Source organism: Babylonia areolata, chromosome 31 (genome assembly GCF_041734735.1).
Source record: "Babylonia areolata isolate BAREFJ2019XMU chromosome 31, ASM4173473v1, whole genome shotgun sequence".
Taxonomy (NCBI): domain Eukaryota; kingdom Metazoa; phylum Mollusca; class Gastropoda; order Neogastropoda; family Buccinidae; genus Babylonia; species Babylonia areolata.
This window is the reverse complement of record NC_134906.1, coordinates 11,791,276-11,812,945: the sequence shown is the minus strand read 5'-3', so window position 1 is coordinate 11,812,945 and position 21,670 is coordinate 11,791,276. Positions and strand designations below refer to the sequence as shown.

The 21,670-nt window shown below is 42.8% G+C and overlaps 1 protein-coding gene across 1 annotated transcript in view; it reads left to right on the top strand.

The window, feature by feature from the left end:
* The window catches only part of LOC143275898 (uncharacterized), a 58,597-nt gene that overhangs the window by 4,966 nt on the left and 31,961 nt on the right, over positions 1-21,670 (top strand). Inside the window, exons 3-10 of the mRNA XM_076580223.1 lie at positions 5,849-6,049; positions 7,656-7,760; positions 9,214-9,292; positions 10,920-11,001; positions 12,674-12,781; positions 16,131-16,206; positions 17,705-17,869; positions 20,568-20,635. Coding sequence (XP_076436338.1) covers positions 5,849-6,049; positions 7,656-7,760; positions 9,214-9,292; positions 10,920-11,001; positions 12,674-12,781; positions 16,131-16,206; positions 17,705-17,869; positions 20,568-20,635 — 884 coding nt within the window. The remainder of the gene's footprint in view (positions 1-5,848; positions 6,050-7,655; positions 7,761-9,213; positions 9,293-10,919; positions 11,002-12,673; positions 12,782-16,130; positions 16,207-17,704; positions 17,870-20,567; positions 20,636-21,670) is intronic.

The following is a 21,670-nucleotide window of genomic DNA, read 5'->3' as shown; positions in this document are numbered from 1 at the left end:
GGCGTTTGATTGGCTGAGAGCGGGTGGGCCCATCTTTTCACTGTTAGCCGCGCGAAATTTGGCCAAGCAGAGCAAACCAATAGGCCTAGTTTGCATCAGTTTGACATGGTAAGTATATTAAACACCAAACATGGAGTATAATACAAACTCCTATCGCTTTGCTGCTCCTCATGTCTGGAACAACCTTCCTCATCATATCCGTGCATCTGATTCTATCTCAGCTTTTCGCTCTTCACTGAAAACTCATCTTTTTAAAACCTATCTATTTAAGCACTCTGTTTCCTTCTTCTCCGACACCATCCCTGTCTGCTCACTTTGGATGCATGACGAATGAGAGAGGGAGAGGGAGGTGGAGGGGTTGGGGGGGGAGGGGTGGGCAGAAAGAGTGGTCATGATTCATATAATTTGAAACTTTTTATTTTATGTAAAGCACCTGAGGTCTTAGAGAGAAAGGGCGCTATATAAATGTACATTATTGTTATAAATCAAACATGTTAACAATATAATAATGGACATTTATCTAGCGCATTTCTCCATGAATACTGCTCAAAGTGCTTTACATTTCTCATTTTCTGTTTTCATTCCCCCCCCTCCCCTGCCTCCCCTGGAAGGAAGGTGAAAGGGCCAGTTCAGAGCCTTACAGGCCGGTGTAGCATGCAGTATCAGTATCAATATCAGTATCACTGCGTTCGGTCAGATCCATATACACTACACCACATCTGCCAAGCAGATGCCTGACCAGCAATGTAACCCAACGAGCTTAGTCAGGCCTTGAGAAAAAAAAAAAGATTAATTAAAAAAAGAATGAATAAATAAATAAATAAAAATATAATAAAATTAAAATAAAATTTAAAAAAAATAAAATAAAATAAAATAAATATATAAATAGGTGTTTGTCATTGACAGTAGAACCTGTGTTATTACCAACTAACTGGTATTGTTATCAAGTTTATCAATGTCTATAATGTTTTCATCAACACTGCTGTCTGAAAATTTCAGATCTGTCTGGATTTTGATCAATACTTTATTTTTAACTAAACTTAATCCCTGACTTTACGTTGATTAATAGTTTTAATTAAACTTTATGACACCTTTGCCACTGTTGTAGGATATCTGTCATTCTGATTTCTATGCAACATTTGCAGTTCCTATTTAATCATAACAACTTACCTGTCTCTGCTACTTCCGTATTTTCATTGGCACTGCCATCAGAGTTCAAATCTCAAACAAACCCAAATTTTAATTGATACGAACTTTTAAACTTTTTTTTCCCCTTTTAATGCCATCTTTGCCATTAGTAATGTTGGAGATATATATTGATTCAAAACCCATAACAATTCACAATTATAAAGGCTTACCTGTTTTCTGCTATTGATTTTGGTTAGATTTCTATCAGCTTTCTTTTCCTGATGCCAGCTTTCAGTTCTTTTCTTAGTCCATTGATAATTTCATCCACCACGCCTGGCGCTTCAGAATGATTCACTGTGATAGGCGCTGAAGCCAGTGCATTGGCTGCTATACTGGAGGCAGTCTACTCAGCTCCTTTAGTGGTGATCAATAATTCTGTTTGAAAGACTGAGCTGAGCTTTATTCGGTACCTTACGTTGTTTCTTGCAGGCAGAATGTTACACTCTGGGTTCTTTGTTTCTATATATATGTGGTATGTTCTGTGTATAGTAATATGTCATTTGTCGACATCTGAGGTTGTCGTATTTCTTCAAATCTGCAATCTTTTCTAGAAAAAGAGTGATGTAGCTAGGCATGTCAGTTGGGTTTGTTTTTTTTCAAGATTCTGAAAAACAATATGTGATACTTTCTTTTTGATCTATACACACACACACACACATACACCTCCACCCCCCAACCCCACCCCCACACACATGCGCACAGACATGCATGCGCACATAGACACACACACTCAATCACAGACACACACACACACACACACACACACACACACACACACACACACACACACACACACACACACACACACACACACACATGCAGTACACACCACATTCTCTCTCTCTCTCTCTCTCTCTCTCTCAACACTATATTTACAAACTTTTCTTAACATGACCAGCCACCGTGGCGAAGTGGTTAGCGTCGCGGACTGACGGCTGGGAGGACGCGGATTCGAATCCCAGCCGAGGTGGGTTTTTCGGCCTGTGGCCGGCTCCTACCCAGAGTTGAGTGTGCTGTGGGCTTAAATGGGGAGACTGGGACCACACAGTTGAGTGTCATCCACTTAAAGGATGCGTCTTTGGGTGTGTTGTTCTAATTACCTGACCAACACTGCAAGTGTCTGTATCTCTTGGGCCTGGTTAACACCGGGATGTCATTATGTCAGGAGCATAGAGTACAGCCTTGTCACGCAGTCCCAAACCAAAATGGACCTCCATAGCAACATCATCATCGTCATTGTCATCCTCCTCCTCCATCATCATCAGTATAAACAAAACAGTCTCAAAGTCAAAGTCTGTGGCCTTTCATGCCCTGCTCTCATGGTGACCTCAGTTTCGATACCTCTCCACCTCTGTGCTTGGGGTGAGTCCTGTCAATGTCTTCAGTGTCGGCAGATTCATGGGGAGCTGTTGTTTGAGGGACGTGGTGGCAGTCTCCACTCTGGGAGGGACGCTCACTCAGTCTGGCTCCGCAACTAAGCCAATATTGTCGTTAGTAGGGGGCTTAGTAGGTGGTGTCCTAAGTACATTAAATCAGAACAGGCACCACTGAACACCACCGAAGTGACTCAGCAGCAGTGCAGGGTCTCCTCTTGTGTGTGGCCTCCTGACGACCTAACATCAATGGTTCCCTGCAGACTGCCGACACTGGAACTGTGACGGACGACCCAGGTGTGGCCGTGTATGGGGGAATCAAAATGAGTGGTGTGGGAGTGATGCCACTGAAACAGTGCAGATGATGAGGCAGCAAAAAAAAAAAAAACCCAAAAAATCAACAAAAAACAAAAAAACCTTTTCTTAACACATTTCTTCAGACTTTCTCTTCACGAACACAGTTGATAACAACAGACGAGGACAATCTAACACTAACACACACACACACACACACACACAGAGGCAATGCTCACCACTTACATTCCTCACAAAATCTCTCATTGCAGAAGTGCGCATGCATATGTGTATATGTGTGTGAAACACAGAGATAGGGAGGGAGGAGATGGAGAGAGCATGTGTTTGTGAATGTGCAAGTGTCTTCATGCACTTTGATGTCCTGTATAGACTATGTGATTAATTAATTATGGCCAAAGGCCTATTGAACAAACCTTTGTCACTGTTATTCTCTTCTCATTCGTTAGATGGACACCACAGTCTCCACGATGAAGGCAGTTGTATGCTGCAGATGCTCTTCGCAGCTGTAGAGCTTCCGGGTCACTGGAGTTTGGTCGGCACTGTCATTCTTATTGTCTCCTCTTGCAGACCCAGTCAGTAGGGACAGAGCACTGTCGTTCTCATTGTCTCCCCTTGCAGACCCAGTCAGTAGGGGCAGAGCACTGTCGTTCTCATTGTCTCCCCTTGCAGACCCAGTCAGTAGGGGCAGAGCACTGTCGTTCTCATTGTCTCCCCTTGCAGACCCAGTCAATAGGGGCAGAGCACTGTCATTCTCATTGTCTCTCCTTGCAGACCCAGTCAGTAGGGGCAGAGCACTGTCATTCTCATTGTCAGTAGGGACAGAGCACTGTCGTTCTCATTGTCTCCCCTTGCAGACCCAGTCAGTAGGGGCAGAGCACTGTCGTTCTCATTGTCTCCCCTTGCAGACCCAGTCAGTAGGGGCAGAGCACTGTCATTCTCATTGTCTCTCCTTGCAGATCCAGTCAGTAGGGGCAGAGCACTGTCATTCTCATTGTCTCCTCTTGCAGACCCAGTCAATAGAGACAGAGCACTGTTGTTCTCATTGTCTCTCCTTGCAGACCCAGTCAATAGGGACAGAGCACTGTCATTCTCATTGTCTCCCCTGGCAGACCCAGTCAGTAGGGGCAGAGCACTGTCATTCTCATTGTCTCCCCTTGCAGACCCAGTCAGTAGGGACAGAGCACTGTCATTCTCATTGTCAGTAGGGACAGAGCACTTTGTTCTCATTGTTTCCCATTACAGACCCAGTCAGTAGGGACAGAGCACTGTCATTCTCATTGTCTCCCCTTGCAGACCCAGTCAGTAGGGACAGAGCACTGTCATTCTCATTGTCTCCCCTTGCAGACCCAGTCAGTAGGGACAGAGCACTGTCATTCTCATTGTCTCCCCTTGCAGACCCAGTCAGTAGGGACAGAGCACTGTCGTTCTCATTGTCTCTGTGTTTCTCAGTATGCATGTTATGTGTTTCTTAATATACATGTTCTTTCATGAGCACTGTGTGTGTGTGTGTGTGTGTGTTAAATGAAACTGGTGTATTTGTATGAAAGTGGAAATCTTAGTTATAGAATACCTTTTAAAATGTTTTTAATGGCAGTTGCAAATCATGATTTTACAATATAGATGTTTTGCATAATTTGTTCAGTTTCATAATGTAGCTATTGTGTAATTTCATGTTAATGTAAGGATATTTTAAGACATGTCTTTTTTTCTTGTCTGTTTTTGCAAATTGGTGACCTGCCATTTGACAGTTTGTGATGTTTTTGAAAGCATAACTTATTCTAAGAATATGTTTCTTAATATACATGTTACTTTATAAACGCTCCCTGTGTGTGTATGTGTGTGAGTGTGTATGTGTGTGTGTGGAGGGGGATAGGGATGTGTGTGGAAATGACGCCACTGTCATGTATTACTTGCTTGTGTGTATTTTCCTTTATATATGCAGCTTTTTGATCTTTGGGCCAACCTTTGTCATGGTGTGTGTGTGTGCGTGCGTGCGTGTGTGTGCATGTGCGTGTGTGTGTGTGTGTGCGTGTATGTGTGTGTGTATGTGTGTGTGTGTGTACCGGACTCGGCTATGGGCTGAGATGTTGTGTTGGGTGAGAGTGTGTGTGTGTGTGTGTGTGTGTGTGTGTATGTGTGTGTGTGTGCATGTGCGTGTGTGTGTGTGTGTGTATGTGTGTGTGTGTGTACCAGACTCGGCTATGGGCTGAGATGTTGTGTAGAGTGAGTGTGTGTGTGTGTGTATGTGTGTGTGTGCGCGCGTGTGTGTGTGTGGGTGTGTGTGTGTGTACCGGACTCGGCTATGGGCTGAGATGTTGTGTTGGGTGAGTGTGTGTGTGTGTGTGTGTGTGTGTGTGTGTGTGTGTGTGTGTGTGTACTGGACTCGGCTGTGGGCTGAGATGTTGTGTTGGGTGAGTGACGAGCCTGTGGCTGCACAATTGATTTCGAAACGGATGAATAAAGACACATGTATTGTCTCTCCTTGCAGACCCAACGGATGAATAAAGACACATGTATTGTCACTCCTTGCAGACCCAACGGATGAATAAAGACACATGTATTGTCACTCCTTGCAGACCCAACGGATGAATAAAGACACATGTATTGTCTCTCCTTGCAGACCCAACGGATGAATAAAGACACATGTATTGTCACTCCTTGCAGACCCAACGGATGAATAAAGACACATGTATTGTCACTCCTTGCAGACCCAACGGATGAATAAAGACACATGTATTGTCTCTCCTTGCAGACCCAACGGATGAATAAAGACACATGTATTGTCACTCCTTGCAGACCCAACGGATGAATAAAGACACATGTATTGTCTCTCCTTGCAGACCCAACGGATGAATAAAGACACATGTATTGTCACTCCTTGCAGACCCAACGGATGAATAAAGACACATGTATTGTCACTCCTTGCAGACCCAACGGATGAATAAAGACACATGTATTGTCTCTCCTTGCAGACCCAGTCGATAGGGACGGAGCAGGACGATGAGGGGGAGCTGTTCAGGGAGGTGGGGGTGATGCAGGAGGAGCTGGACTCCTCGGCCAGTCTGCCGGCCACCCTGGAGTCCTGCCTCATCCTCAACAAGGCCTACCAGGACATCATCGCCCAGCACATCAGCAGGATCGAGCTGGAACTGGCCGAGAACAAAGAGGCTCAGGTATCCGTACTTTTCTTCGTAACCTCTTTTTTTTTCTTTTTTTTCTTTTTTTTTTCACTTTGAGCAGGTGTTAAGAAGTGTAGCTTCTGTCATTATTACTGTTTATCTGTCTCTGTCTCTGTCTGTGCCTGTCTGTCTTCCTCTCTCTCTCTTTATCTACCTATCTGTCTATCTGTCAGTATCTCTGTGTCATTGCCCTCTCTTGTTCATACTCTGTCATTACTGCCTGTGTATTATCCATGCCATTTATTTTTGTTTTTTGTTTCTATGTTTGTTCTTATTGTCTGTTGCCATGCGATTTGTGTGTATATTTTCCTTCTGTTTTTTGGGTTTTTTTTTTTTTCTTGTATCTTGTTTTTTTTTAGGGTAGGATGAAAACAGGCCAATAAATGCCTGTTCCTTTTCCCTCAATAAAAAAAAGTTTCAATTTTGATTTCTTTCTGTCTTTACTCTTCCTCATACTGTCACTACTGTCTGTCAGTCTGTCTGTCTGTCTGTCTCTCTCTCTTTCTGTCTTTACTCTTTCTCATACTGTCACCACTGTCTGTCATTTTCTCTGTCTTTACTCTTTCTCATACTCTGTCATTACTGTCTGTCTCTGTCTTGACTCTTTCTCATACTCTGTCATTACTCTCTGTCTGTCTCTGTCTTGACTCTTTCTCATACTCAGTCATTACTGTTTGTCTCTGTCTTGACTCTTTCTCATACTCAGTCATTACTGTCTGTCTCTGTCTTGACTCTTTCTCATACTCTGTCATTACTGTCTGTCTCTGTCTTGACTCTTTCTCATACTCAGTCATTACTGTCTGTCTCTGTCTTGACTCTTTCTCATACTCTGTCATTACTGTCTGTCTCTGTCTTTACTCTTTCTCATACTCAGTCATTACTCTCTGTCTGTCTGTCTGCTTCCTCTCTCGCTGTTGTTACCCTCTCTTTCTCATACTATGTCATTACTCTCTGTCTGTCTGTCTCTGTCTTTACTCTTTCTCGTACTCTGTCATTACTGTCTGTCTCTGTCTTTACTCTTTCTCATACTCTGTCATGACTGTCTGTCTGTCTCTCTCTTTGCCTTTACTCTTTCTCATACTCTGTCATTACTGTCTGTCTGTCAGTCTGTCTCTGTCTTTACTCTTTCTCATACTCTGTCATTACTCTCTGTCTCTCTTGAACTTTTTCATCTCTCTCTCTCTCTCTCTCTCTCTCTCTGTGAGGGGGATGGGGGGTGGGGGGGTGGACTACGGATTGGATTAGATTGAATGAATGTGAGGTGAGAGAGTGAAGCAGATTTATAAATCACTAGACCGAAAATGACGTCTATGTGCATGTGCATTGTAAAAAAAAATTTAAAAAAAAATCAAAAAAATCATCTCAACTTTGCTATGGACAAAGTCTTCAGCATTAAAACATCAAAGCATCAAAGCATCTCTCTCTCTCTTTCTCTTGTCTATCTCTCCCTCTCTCCCCCTCCCCTCTCTCTCTCTCTCCCTCTCTCTCTCTTTACCCACTGTCTCTCTCTCTCTCTCTCTCTCTCTCTCTCTCTCTCTCTCTCTCTCTCTCCCTCTCCAACATGCTGTGTCATGACATGATGTGTTGTTGCTGCCATCAGAGACACATTGAGGAGGAGGCGAAGGAGACCACTATCCAGCAGATGACCAAGAAGAGGTTTCCCTACAACGCCACCCACCCTTACTTCAAGATGAAGTTTGGATCCGTATGTTTTGTTCTGCCTCACTGTTGTTCTTAACCTCATTCTGCTCCAGCAGACTGAAAGGAGAATCATCCTTTAACCCTTTCACTGCCAAACTCGCATTTATGCAGCAGACAGGTAGAGGACCCATGTCACTGAAGGGTGACCAGATCGTGGGTCTGTTGCCCATGAACCTACTGCTCTTTACGTTCGGTGGTTGGAAAGGCTATATTTTCTACACACCACAGGGGGGATGGGATCCCCAGCTATTCTTAGACACCATGCTTTCTGTGTTTATAGCACAGGGGAGTTTTGATCTGGTGATAAAAGGGTTAAAGAAGTGTACATTTGACCTGAATATGTGCTTGTGTGTTTCTTTCTTCCTTTAAGACCTTTTCACTTTGAGTGATATTAGACGTGTAATGTGTGTTTGTGTGTGTGTGTGCACATGCTTGTTTGCCTGTGCATGCATGCGTGTTTGTGTGCGCACACTGGGACATGTGGCAGTGTGCATGTACGTGTGTTTGTGCATGCATGCCGAGATGGACACCTCTTAAAGTGACCTGACAGTGGTGCTGAATCTCCTGATGGGCTGTCTCATTGTAGTCCAGCAACTATGAAAGCTTTATGTAAATAAGTTGATTCAAGTTGTGTCATGGGCAGTCTGCATGTGTGTGTGGTGAATGGGGTTGGGAGGGGGTTGGGATCAAGGTACCCAGGCTGAGGTATGTGGCAATAATGATACCTTTCACAAATCACAGAAACTGGGGCATAACAATTTGTTTTGTGTTTCATAGTAGGGTTCGAATTTAACTTTTTTTTTTTCTTTTTTTTTTCTTTTTTGAGTGCCAGTCAGGCACTGTGGACAAAACATTTGAGTGCCCAGTTGTGGTTTTGGGTGCCAGCTTAATAAAATGAAATAAAATAAGCCAAGGAAAGTCTTTCTGCAAGGCCTCATTGTACACGTGCTGGCTCTTTGATTCGTACTCCTGCTGTTTATTCTTTTTGTCATCCTGAGCTTTCGTCTCTGTTTTGGGAGCCTTTCTTTTATTATTGAAGATGGGAAACATCATTCATTGATAACTCGCCATGAACGTCAGCATCCGATCGCGCATGCGCAAAGATGCTGCTCTGCGAAGTGAGCTGCAGCAGATGGCTCTTTACATTTCGATTGACTGTGTTCGAGCTTTCTTGCTTTCTTTGTTTGTCTTTTGATTTTCTTTCACCTCTGTCAATGTTTTAGTGCCAACTGGGCACTCTTGACAGAAAATTTGCGTGCCCGAGCCAACTTTTCATAGCATTTGCACCCGGGCACCTGCTAAATTCGAACCCTGCATAGTCATTTGTTGTTTCGGGAACCACCATGTAATTGATTTCAAGAGAGTTGTCTTTTTTTTCTTATCTTATTTAATTCCTCTTCTCTCTCTCTCTCTCTCTCTCTCTCTCTCTCTCTCTCTCTCTCTCTCTCTCTTTTCAGACCCCAGCAAGAAACGAAGACACACGTTTGAAACAACTGACAGATGAACCTGATCTCGACAGACGACCAGAAAAACCATGTAAGATCAAGTCGCAACTGCTGTGAATAAAAGTCCATGTGAAAGTCACACTATTTGAAGTATTTGCCAGATGTGGTTTTTGCCTTGTTGTCATAAAAAAATCTGTGCACTCTTTTGTTCAAAAAGTGACACAAAACTGTTTGATCCAGCGATACATGAAAAATTACAAGAGCTTAACTTGGTGTCCTTCATAGAACTGTATCAAACCATAGCAAGCTACAGTCAGTATACATGTGTAATCAGCAGTATTTTCTCCTTCTCCACTAGAACTTGAGCAGTGGGCTGGACGCTGAGTCGTTCAGATGAGATGATAAACCGAGGTCAAGTGTATAGCATGTACTTGGTGCATATGAAAGAACCCACAGGAACAAAATGGATTTCATTGGCAAAAAAATTCTGTACAAAAGTCCACCTTGAAAGGAAAACAAATACATTTGCAGTCAGAAAAGAAAGAAAAGAAAAGGTGGGGCTGCACTGTAGTGACGCGCTCTCCCAAGGGAGAATAGCCCAAAATTCACGCAGAGAATTATATGTACACATATCAGTATTCCCGCAATTAATACGTATGAGAGTGTGTGGGGATTTTTTAGCATTATACAGATTTCTGTATTCACAATTTGGAGATTTTTGTTGTTGTTGTTTTTGTGGGGTTTTTTTGCTGTTGTTTTTGTTTTCCTTTATTTTACTTTGATTCAGTATTAAGACACACACTTGGTTAAGTGGCCTCTGAACCCCTGCCACAGACTGTTCAGTGTTACAAAAATCAGTGACTTCCCACCTACACATTCAGCATCAGGTTCTGTGGCTATGTGTGGGGGACTCGGGGATATGAATGGCTTTGGTGTCATTCCTGTTGAACGACTAAAAACAAAAACCAATACCAAAGAAGAACATCAGGCACTCATAACTATCTGCCCTATTCACTGGTGTATGCTTGCTGCTTCACTTTTCCCCGATTTTGGTTCATTTGTTTTTATATTTGAAGTTTTGAAATGCAGGTAGCACCACTGTTGAGAGCTGTGACTTTAAAGCAAGGCCAGGGTTAAAGTGAGAGGTTATGTCAGGACAGAGTAACATTTTTCCATTAGAAGATTCTTGGAGCTACATCAAAACTAGAACCACCAAATGAAAAAAAAAAAAAAGAAAAAAAAAAAGAAAGTTTGAAAAGTGATGGCATATCTGTAAAAAAAAAGAAAAAAAAAAGAAAAAAAAGTAGCAATAAAGAAAAATTATGGTATATCAGTTAATATAAATTTTTTTAAAAGACCGAAAAAAACCCAGAAATAGTCTCTTGGTCCTTCTTTCTTCCTTCTTTAACTCATTTAGCCCTGTGCCCGAGCACAGCCCTGACGTCAAAACCCGTTTCATTAAAACGGTGTACAAGTTTCCACATATGCATAGTCCACAAGCAAAGAAAACTAACTTCTACGGTATTTCCAGCCGTGTCCCCACATGTCGATTTGGTGGGGAAAAAACGGTTGATTTAAGTGTACTTTAATTCGTTTTTCTGCATCAGTATAGCAGGGGAACTAGCCGAGGCTGTGAGCTCCTTAGGGTTGAATGGGTTAATCCTTCATCCTTCTTACCGCCAGCTGTGAACGAGTGAGTGACACCCTTTGTTGTGCAGGGCACGGTCGTCAGAGGCGCATGCTGACGGAGGCCGTGACGGAAGATGCCTTGGAGAAGCTCTTGCAGCCACTGCTCAGCAAGTTAGTGTTGTGTGTGTACTTCTTGCTCAGAATGTCACTGTCCTGTGTATTTCTTGCTCAGCAAGTTGGTGTCGTGTGTGTGCATCTTGCTCAGCAAGTTAGTGTTGTGTGTGTACTTCTTGCTCAGAATGTCACTGTCCTGTGTATTTCTTGCTCAGCAAGTTAGTGTTGTGTGTGTACTTCTTGCTCAGAATGTCACTGTCCTGTGTATTTCTTGCTCAGCAAGTTAGTGTTGTGTGTGTGCATCTTGCTCAGCAAGTTAGTGTTGTGTGTACTTGCACAGCAAGTTAGTGTTGTGTGTGTGCATCTTGCTGAAAATGCTACTGTCTTGTGTACATCTTATTCACAATAACGATAATGATATCAAAGTGCTTACATGATAGCTGAAAGCAAAAACACTTATTGAAATCATGCAATTTTGTCCGCTGCAATTTCATGCACTGTCTCTATTTTGAATGTGTGTGTGTGTGTCTTGCTCAGCAAGTTAGTGTGTATGTCTTGCTCAGAATGTCACTGTCCTTTCTATTTCTTGCTCAGCAAGTTAGTGTCATGTGTATAGTGTGCTTAGCAGTCATATCAGGAGCCACCAGGTGCTTCGTTACATGCTGCTAGATTTCATATGGGGTTGTGACAGGGAGCATAATAATAATAATAATGGTATTTATATAGCGCTGAATCTTGTGTATAGACAGATCAAAGCACTTTCGCACCAGTCATTCACATGCATGCATAACTCTAAAACAGGAGAAACTGAATACAAGGAAGAGGCAGGGAAGGGAGGCTATTTTGGGAAGAGGTGGGTGTTAAGGCCAGACTTGAAAGAGCTGAGTGTGGAAACCTGACGAAGCGAAAGAGGAAGTCCATTCCAATTGGTGGTGCTTTCCTGTCACATGCTGACCATGTGTTATCATGTGGGGAGGCTGGGAAATTAATGAAGGGACCTAATACTGTGTGTTGTCTGGCGGTGTGTTGGCACTATTTGTGGAGTCTGGCGCCGTTCCTGTATTTATAGAAAAGGTTTCAAAAGGAACAAAGCACAACAACTTGTGAACAAAACTGACCAAAATTTCATTATTTCTAAATGCAGTAGGGTTGATTTTTATCTATGCTTTATCTTATTTATCTGTGTATTATTTAGCTGTGTTATAGGAAATGTTTTCTTATGTGCTCTTCGTTATTTTCATTCAAAAAGCTATATCGGTGCATAATTATCTTTGTAAAATGTTTTGAGTTATTGTGCTGTACCCACGTTTAATTTTCATTGTATATGGTATATTTTATTGAATACGTTTTCTAAGAGTTTTTAACCTTCATAATGATGTAGCATGAATGACTGGTTGTTGCCGGTGTGTACATACGTGCGCAAGTTTGAGGAGGGGGGTGTAATCAGGTGTGTGTGTATGTGGGTGGATGACTTTTTGTGTACTGGGAGGTGAACGTTGGTTAACCTTTTGTTTCAGGGCCGGTGACATGTCGTTTGTCTTGCCAAGTCAGCATTATTTGTATTGTTGTTGTGTTGCATGTTTCTGTGGATGTTCATGTTCTAAATGTGACTGTGCTCAACAAGCGTGATGCTGCGTGTACTGGAGCCAGAAAGACAGGTTTCTGTGAACTTAGAGACGATAAAAGTTGGGTCTTATTTCGACCCTCAATGTTCTGCTTTGTTTTGCAGACGGGAAGTGGAGGAAGGCAAGTTGGAGGATGTGGGGAAGGACACGCTGCAGTGGCAGGAAATCAAGAACAGGATTGGCAAGATTGACCAGGAGATTGAAGAGAAAAGGTAAGGGATTTCCAAGATTGGCCAGGAGATTAGAAGAGAAAAGGTAAGGGATTTCCAAGATTGACCAGGAGATTAGAAGAGAAAAGGTAAGGGATTTGCCAAGATTGGCCAGGAGATTGAAGAGAAAAGGTAAGGGATTTCCAAGATTGACCAGGAGATTGAAGAGAAAAAGTAAGGGATTTCCAAGATTGGCCAGGAGATTAGAAGAGAAAAGGTAAGGGATTTCCAAGATTGGCCAGGAGATTAGAAGAGAAAAGGTAAGGGATTTCCAAGATTGGCCAGGAGATTAAAAGAGAAAAGGTAAGGGATTTCCAAGATTGGCCAGGAGATTAGAAGAGAAAAGGTAAGGGATTTCCAAGATTGGCCAGGAGATTAGAAGAGAAAAGGTAAGGGATTTCCAAGATTGGCCAGGAGATTGAAGAGAAAAGGTAAGGGATTTCCAAGATTGGCCAGGAGATTGAAGAGAAAAGGTAAGGGATTTCCAAGATTGGCCAGGATTTCCAAGACTGACCAGGAGATTGAAGAGAAAAGGTAAGGGATTTCCAAGATTGGCCAGGATTGCCAAGATTGGCCAGGAGATTGAAGAGAAAAGGTAAGGGATTTCCAAGATTGACCAGGTGATTGAAGAGAAAAGGTAAGGGATTGCTAAGATTGGCCAGGATTGCTAAGATTGGCCAGGATTGCCAAGATTGGCCAGGATTGCTAAGATTGGCCAGGATTGCCAAGATTGGCCAGGAGATTAAGGAGAAAATGTAAGGGATTGCCAAGATTGACCAGGTGATTGAAGAGAAAAGGTAAGGGATAGCCAAGATTGACCAAGATTGCCAGATTGACCAGGAGATTGAAGACGAAATGGCAAGGGATTGCCAAAATTGGCCAGGATTTCCAAGATTGATCAAGAGATAAGAAGAGAAAAGGTAAAGGATTGCCAAGATTGACCAGGATTGCCAAGATTGACCATGACATTATAGAGAAAGGGGGTTGCCAAGACTGACCAGGATTGTCGAGATTAACCAGGAGATTGTAGAGAAAATGTGAGGGGTTGCCAAGACTGACCAGGCTTGCCAAGATTGACCAGGAGATTGAGGAAAAAAGTAAGTTATTGCCAAGATTGACCAGGAGATTGAAGAAAAAAGTCAGGGATTGCCAGGATTGACCGTGGGAGCCTGGCTGGTTCGATGGGTGGAGTGCCAAGCTTGCAGCCAGAATGTTTGAATCACATACACCCAGCACAAAGAAACAGTATTTTCGCTGCCCATCTCAGTATGTCCTTGTTCTGGTGGTGTCGATGTAGTGTTAGATGAGCCCCTTCTTTCTTTTTCCTGGGATAACTTTTATCCCCACATCACCTGATGTAGGTGTGAATATTGAACCCAAATGTAGCGAAGATTTACAACAAGAATTAGGAGAGAAAAAAAGTGGTTGCAGGCAGGAGCAGAATGAGCTGTGTGTTTGGCTTGGTTTCAGAAAGGTGGACAGCAATTTTTTTTTTCTTTTGCTGCCCCATCATCTGTACCGTTTCAGTGGCATTACTCCCACGCCGCTCATTCTAGATTCCCCCATACACGGCCACACCCGGGTTCGTCCATCACAGTCCCAGCGTTGGCAGTCTGCAGGGAACCATCGTTGTTAGATCGCCAGGAGGCTACACACCAGAGGAGACCCTGCACTGCTGCTGAGTCACTTCGGTGGTGTTAGTGGTGCCTGTTCTGATTCAGCGAACTTTGAACACCACCTACTGAGCCCCCTACGAACGACAATAATGGCTTAGTCGCGGAGCCAGACCGAGTGAGCGTCCCTCCCAGAGTTGAGACCACCACCACGTCCCACAAACAACAGCCCCCCACTGATGAATCTGCCGACACTGAAGACATTGACATGACTCACCCCAAGCACAGAAGTGGAGAGGTATCGAAACTGAGGTCAAAAAGGTGGACAGCCTTTGTTGAACTCTCTTTCTTGGGATTCTCTTCACTCTTTGTGTTTTGTCTGCATACGCTCGAGAGCGTGTTTAAGGACATGATCGTTCACATTAAATAGCAATTTATTTCCATCTAATCAACATTAGAGTGGCAGCTTATAAACTCATAAGAATAAGATCATTGCATGTAATGGTGGTAATGTTAAAAGTCAGATCTTTGAAAGTATCTCCTTTCACTGATATGATGATTTTTTTTTTTTTTTTTTTTTTTTTTTTTTTTTTTTTGTCCCAACAATTTTTATTCAGACAAAGGTGATAAGTGTCAAATATGATTTGTTGAATCAGAAATGAACATATGATACTAATTTGAATATTCACCAGTCAGTGTCAAATTAATATAGTCAGGACAGGGCATATTCATCAGTGCATAGATTCCATGTGATATCATGAAGCTTTGTCCTGAACAGTGCCTATGTATTACAGTACCTTCTTCTTCTTCTTCTTCTTCTTCTGCGTTCGTGGGCTTCAACTCCCATGTTCACTCGTATACGCGAGTGGGCTTTTTACGTGTATGACCGTTTTTACCCCGCCATGTAGGCAGCCATACTCCACTTTCAGGGGTGTGCATGCTGGGTATGTTCTTGTTTCCATAACCCACCGAACGCTGACATGGATTACAGGATCTTTAACGTGCGTATTTGATCTTATGCTTGCATATACACATGAAGGGGGTTCAGGCACTAGCAGGTCTGCACATATGTTGACCTGGGAGATCATAAAAATCTCCACCCTTTACCCACCAGGCGCCGTCACCGTGATTCGAACCTGGGACCCTCAGATTGAAAGTCCAGCGCTTTAACCATTCGGCTATGGCGCCCGTCTTTATTACAGTACCCCCCACTTCTGCACCAATATCTCATATTCCATAGTTGTTTAGTGAACGTTCTTGTCAACTTCGCATGTTTGTTTGAGATCTTTAATGAGTGTTTGTAATGCGGGCTTTCCTTTGTTGATTTCTCATTTGTATGAGTTTCGGTTCAGTTTCTCAAGGAGGCATCATCATTGGCATTTGGACAAATCCATGTGTGCTTCACCACATCTGCGAGGCAAATGCCTGACAGCAGCATAAGCCAGTGCGCTAGTCAGGCCTTTGAGAGCGTGTGCATATACATTTGTGTACGTATCAGTGGATTTCTTCATGGAACTTTGCAGAGCACAACACGTGCTGCCGTGGGTCCTTTTTCAGTGTGTCAAGTGCGTGCTGCACATGGGACCACCCTCGGGGTTTATTGTCTCGCCTGAATGACGATTACCGAGTTTCATTTTTCAGTCAAACGTGACCAGGAAAATCAAATCCAGACCCTCATGTGCGCTGTATTGGCGGAGAAGCGTCTTAACCATTCTGCAAACCACCTTCCTCCGTTGCAGGAACACCTCCACTGATGTGTTGCTGAGGAACGTGAATGCTGAGAGAGTGGACTGGATGAAGATTGCCAACAAGACGGTAGGTACTGAATGAAGATTGCCAGCAAGATTGTAGGTACTGGATGAAGATTGCCAACAAGATGGTAGGTACTGGATGAAGATTGCCACCAAGATGGTAGGTACTGGATGAAGATTGCCAGCAAGACGGTAGGTACTGAATGAAGAATGCCAACAAGACGGTAGGTACTGGATGAAGGGTTTCTGACAACTGTCTACTGAGCAGAGAATTAAGTACAAAATCTCATGTCTCTGCTTCGATGTCATTTCAGGAACTGCATGTCAGTGTATTTCTGACCTTTTTAAGCTGTGGGTTTTTTTTTCTCTTCAAGGTTTTTCTGCTGTTCTGCTGACAGTAGAACACCAGAGCATTGCTTGGGCACAGGACTGAATGAGTTAACTGATCAGAAGACCTGCTAAATTGACAGTTTAAGGATCTTCATTATTTGTAACTGATCAGAACGCCCAGGTAAATTGACAGTTTAGGGACCATCAACATTTTTCAACTGATTAGAACGCCCAGGTAAATTGACAGTTTAGGGACCATCAATATTTTTCAACTGATCAGAACGCCTGGTAAATTGGCAGTTTAGGGACCATCAATATTTTTCAACTGATTAGAACCCCTGGTAAATTGACAGTTTAGGGACCATCAATATTTTTCAACTGATTAGAACCCCTGGTAAATTGACAGTTTAGGGACCATCAATATTTTTCAACTGATCAGAACACCCAGGTAAATTGACAGTTTAGGGACCCCAAATATTTTTCAACTGATCAAAACGCCCAGGTAAATTGACAGTTTAGGGACCCCCAATATTTTTCAACTGATCAAAACGACCAGGTAAATTGACAGTTTAGGGACCCCCAATATTTTTCAGATGATCAGAACCCCTGGTAAATTGACAGTTTAGGGACCCCCAATATATTTTACTGATCAGAAACCTTGGTAAACAGACAGTTCAGGAACAGGCGCAATAGCCGAGTGGTTAAAGCATTGGACTCTCAGTCTGAGGGTCCTAGGTTCGAATCTTGGTAATGGCGCCTGGTGGGTAAGGGGTGGAGATTTTACCATTCATTTATTTATTTATAGTCTGTTCATCTAAGATGATGTGATTTTTCCAATCTCCCAGGTCAACATATGTGCAGACCTGCTAGTGCCTTAACCCCTTTCAAGTGTATACGCAAGCAGAAGACCAAATACGTACATTAAAGATCCTGTTATTCATGTCAGCGTTTGGTCAGTTATGGAAACAAGAACTTACCCAGCATGCACAGCCCTGAAAATGGAATATGGCTGCCTACATGGCGGGGTAAAAACAGTTATACATGTTAAAGCCAACTCGTGTACATACGAGTGAGCGTAGGAGTTGCAGCGCCACAAACACAGAAGAAGAAGAAGACAGTTTAGGGACCCCCGATATTTTTAACTTATCAGAAGCCCTGGTATTTAAACTGACAGCTGAGGCCTGCACAGGGAGATTATGAAGCAGGTCCCCATTCTTTGTTTTCTGACACAGTTTGAGGGAAAGAGGGACTGGACAGCGTGTCATCGTGCATGGTCGCACTGCGTGGACCCCCGCCTCAACACCCACCCCATTACGGAGGCAGAGGAGCAGCGACTGGTCGAACTGGTCAAAGAAACCAACGGCAACAACTGGGTCTACATTGCTGAGCAGCTTGGGGTGAGTTTTGTTTTTTGTTTTGTTTGTGTTTTTTTTTAATAGGATGTCGGACGTCTTGTTTGTTCAACTGGTGAACAGGACTTACCACTGTGATCAGTCCATCCTAACCTCTTTAGGTGAGTTGTGTCACGCCAGAGTGAGTTTGTTGCTAGTCCAAAGTTGTTGTTTTTCCTGTAGTGTGATATAGAGTGTTGGTTGAAGACTATTGTTTATATGTTGGCAGCAACATTGACCGGTGGTTGAAGACTATCGTTTATATTGTGGCATTGATGTTGACAGATAGAAGACTGTTGTTTACATCTTGGCAGTAACATTGACTTGGTGTTGGAAGACTATTGTTTACATTGTAGCAGTGATATCGACTGTTGGTTGAAGATTATTGCTTATATCATGGCAGTAACATTGACCGGTGGTTGAAGACTATAGTTTATATTGTGGCAGTGATGTTGACAGATAGAAGACTGTTGTTTACATCTTGGCAGTGATGTTGACTGGTGGTTGAAGACTATTGTATATGTCATGGCAGTAACATGTGACAGGTAGAAGACTATTGTTTATATCATGGCAGTGATATTGACTGGCGGTTGAAGACTGTTGTTTATGTCATGGCAGTGATATTGACTGGTGGTTGAAGACTATTGTTTATGTCATGGCAGTGATATTGACTGGTGGTTGAAGACTGTTGTTTATGTCATGGCAGTGATATTGACTGGCGGTTGAAGACTGTTGTTTATGTCATGGCAGTGATATTGACTGGTGGTTGAAGACTGTTGTTTATGTCATGGCAGTGATATTGACTGGTGGTTGAAGACTGTTGTTTATGTCATGGCAGTGATATTGACTGGTGGTTGAAGACTGTTGTTTATGTCATGGGAGTGATATTGACTGGTGGTTGAAGACTGTATCTTGGCAGTCTTCTTCTTCATCTCGTTTGTTAACACTTTAATGCATGGTACCGCCGTCTTGCACCACAGGGGCCTACAGTACATCCATGTTAAGCATTAGTTGGGTTTTTTTTTTTTGGTTTTTTTTGTTTCCCTCTGATAGTTGATCTGCTGGCCAAGACAGAAGAGCATCACCTGCCCTTGTATTTCCTCATTTTTTGACTCACTTGTGTAAACAAAGTGAGTATGTTTTAACCCGGTGTTCGGTTGTCTGTGTGTGTGTGTGTGTGTGTGTCCGTGTGTCTGTGTGTCCGTGGTAAACTTTAACATTGACATTTTCTCTGCAAATACTTTGTCAGTTGACACCAAATTTGGCATAAAAATAGGAAAAATTCAGTTCTTTCCAGTCATCTTGTTTAAAACAATATTGCACCTCTGGGATGGGCACAAAAAATTTTTAAAAAGAAGCCTAATTATATGCAAACTGCATTTACTGTTATATTTTTTGTATTCTCTAAACTTGGCACTTTGATCTGATATTCTGACACAACAACTAGAGGAGTCATTATTATCGTTTTTTGTTTAAACAGGAACTTCTTTTCCTAAGCATGGAATTTTTATTTATTTTGCAAACGTTTTGGTGCAGATAGTAAAGAAGGGAAATTACTCTGTAATTAATGCTAAGGGAAGTAATTTATCACAAGTGAGTCTTGAAGGCCTTGCCTCTCTTGTTCTTGTTTTTTTTTTAATAGTTTCCCTCTGATAGTTGATCTGCTGGCCAAGACAGAAAGAAGAGCATCACCTTCCCTTGTATTTCCTCAGGGTTGAAGACTTCTGAAACCTTTCCCTCAAGAGTGTATAGACGCAAGGCAGTGGAGGTCTGCAATCAGGGTTTTCCTTCCCTACCACCACAAGCACCATCCACCTGAAGCAACAGGTTTTAAGTCGCCAGTTACTCGCCTTCACCCCTTCTCCTTGTCAGCCACGTGAAGGTCAAGAGCTCAGCTTTGGTTGACAGAAGCTATTTGAGATGCACACCTTAGGGGGGGGTTTATAGAGCAGTGGGAGCCTTATATAACTCCGCCTATGGCGGTCCCAAGCCCGGCTGAAAAAGTGAGGAGGGTTGGGCGTGGGGCTAGCAACCCTACCCTGTTAAAAACCAGCTTGCTACAGAAACGCCAACCACAGACCAAGAGATTACTAGCCTGGAAGAGGATGGGTCCTCGTCAAGAGGACACATGACGCCATGTGGTGAAAGCCGTCAGTTTACGGAAGCTACAGGGCCTACCCCCCTTCTATCGACTAGGACAACGGAAGAAAGGAAGGCCAAGAAACACCTGGCGACGTGACCTCGAGGCAGACACCAAGAAGATGGGGCACACCTGGAGACAATTAGAAAGGGCAGCCCAGGACAGAGGACCCTGGCGGACTGTTGTGAGCGGCCTATGCTCCAGGGGGGAGTGATGGGCATAACTGGGAGCCTGTATCCTCACTGCTCACCCTCGGCATAACAACCTTAACTCTCTCCATATGAACATCGAAAGAGACGACGTACAGCGTTTCACCCCAATTACCATCATCAAAATATTGCAAGTGGAACGCTGTTATACTGAAGAGGTGAATGTTGACAAAGAATACCACAATTCTGACGACGAAAGCTAAAGTTTGGGTCATTCAGACACCCACTGGACATCCGAGAGGTCTGTGTAGAGGAGAAGAGAGGACTGGCCGTACTGTGTGAGTTAAGAAACCTGTCGTGGCATTGATGCTGAACGGTTGTCTGTATCAGTCATGACAGTGATTTTGTGTTCCAGACTGGCAGGACACCGTTTCAGTGTCTGCAGTACTTCCAACAGAACCTCAACTCAGAGATGGTGGACAGGTGTGATGATTCTTTGTTTTGTTTGTTTGTTGTTGTTTTTTTTGTTATTTCACACACAAAGGCACACTCACAAATAAGGGATAAATAACACATAACACAGAATCTTCAGAATAATCCAAATGATAATAATGATGTCAATAATGATAGTAAATGTATTGATGATGATGATAATGTTAAGGAGAAAAATGATGATGAATCATTTTTGTAGCACGTGATTTTGCGAAATTCAGCTTAACGTGCTGTTGCCCATACACACACACACCACACATACACACACATGAACACATGCACGCACGCATGCACATACACAAGCACGCATGCGCGCACATACACACACACACACTATATCATAGCTAAGGGAATGCTCTGCAAAATGATGAAGTCTTTAGATTTGTTTTAAATTCACTCAGTTACGCAGACTGAATGGCAGTGAGTCACAAATATTTTAGGCAGTGAAACTAAAACCATGTTGTTGATATGACATAATAGGCAAATGACATGGTATGTGAATGACAAGACAGGTAAATGACAAGATGGGTAAAATGACAGGACAGGTAAATCAAATGACAAGACAAGTAAAAGGAAAGATAGGTAAATCACAAGGTAGGTAAATGACAAGACAAATGAATGACAAGACAAATGAATGACGAATGACAAAACAGGTAAATGACAAGACAGGTTAATGACAAATGACGAGATAGGTAAATGACAAATGACGAGAGATAGGTAAATGATTAATGACAAGACAAGTAAATGACAAGACAGGTGAATGGCAAATGACAAGATAGATAAAGGGTAAGACAGGTAAATGACACAGCAGGTAAATGCCAAGACAGGTGAATGACAAGACAGGTGAATGACAAATCACAAGACAGGTAAATGACAAGACAGACAAATGGCAAGACTGGTAAATGACAAATCAGGTAAATGACACAGCAGGTAAATGCCAAGACAGGTAAATGACAAGACAGGAGAACGACACGATAGGTAAATGACAAGACAGGTAAATGACAAGACAGGTAATGGCAAGACAGT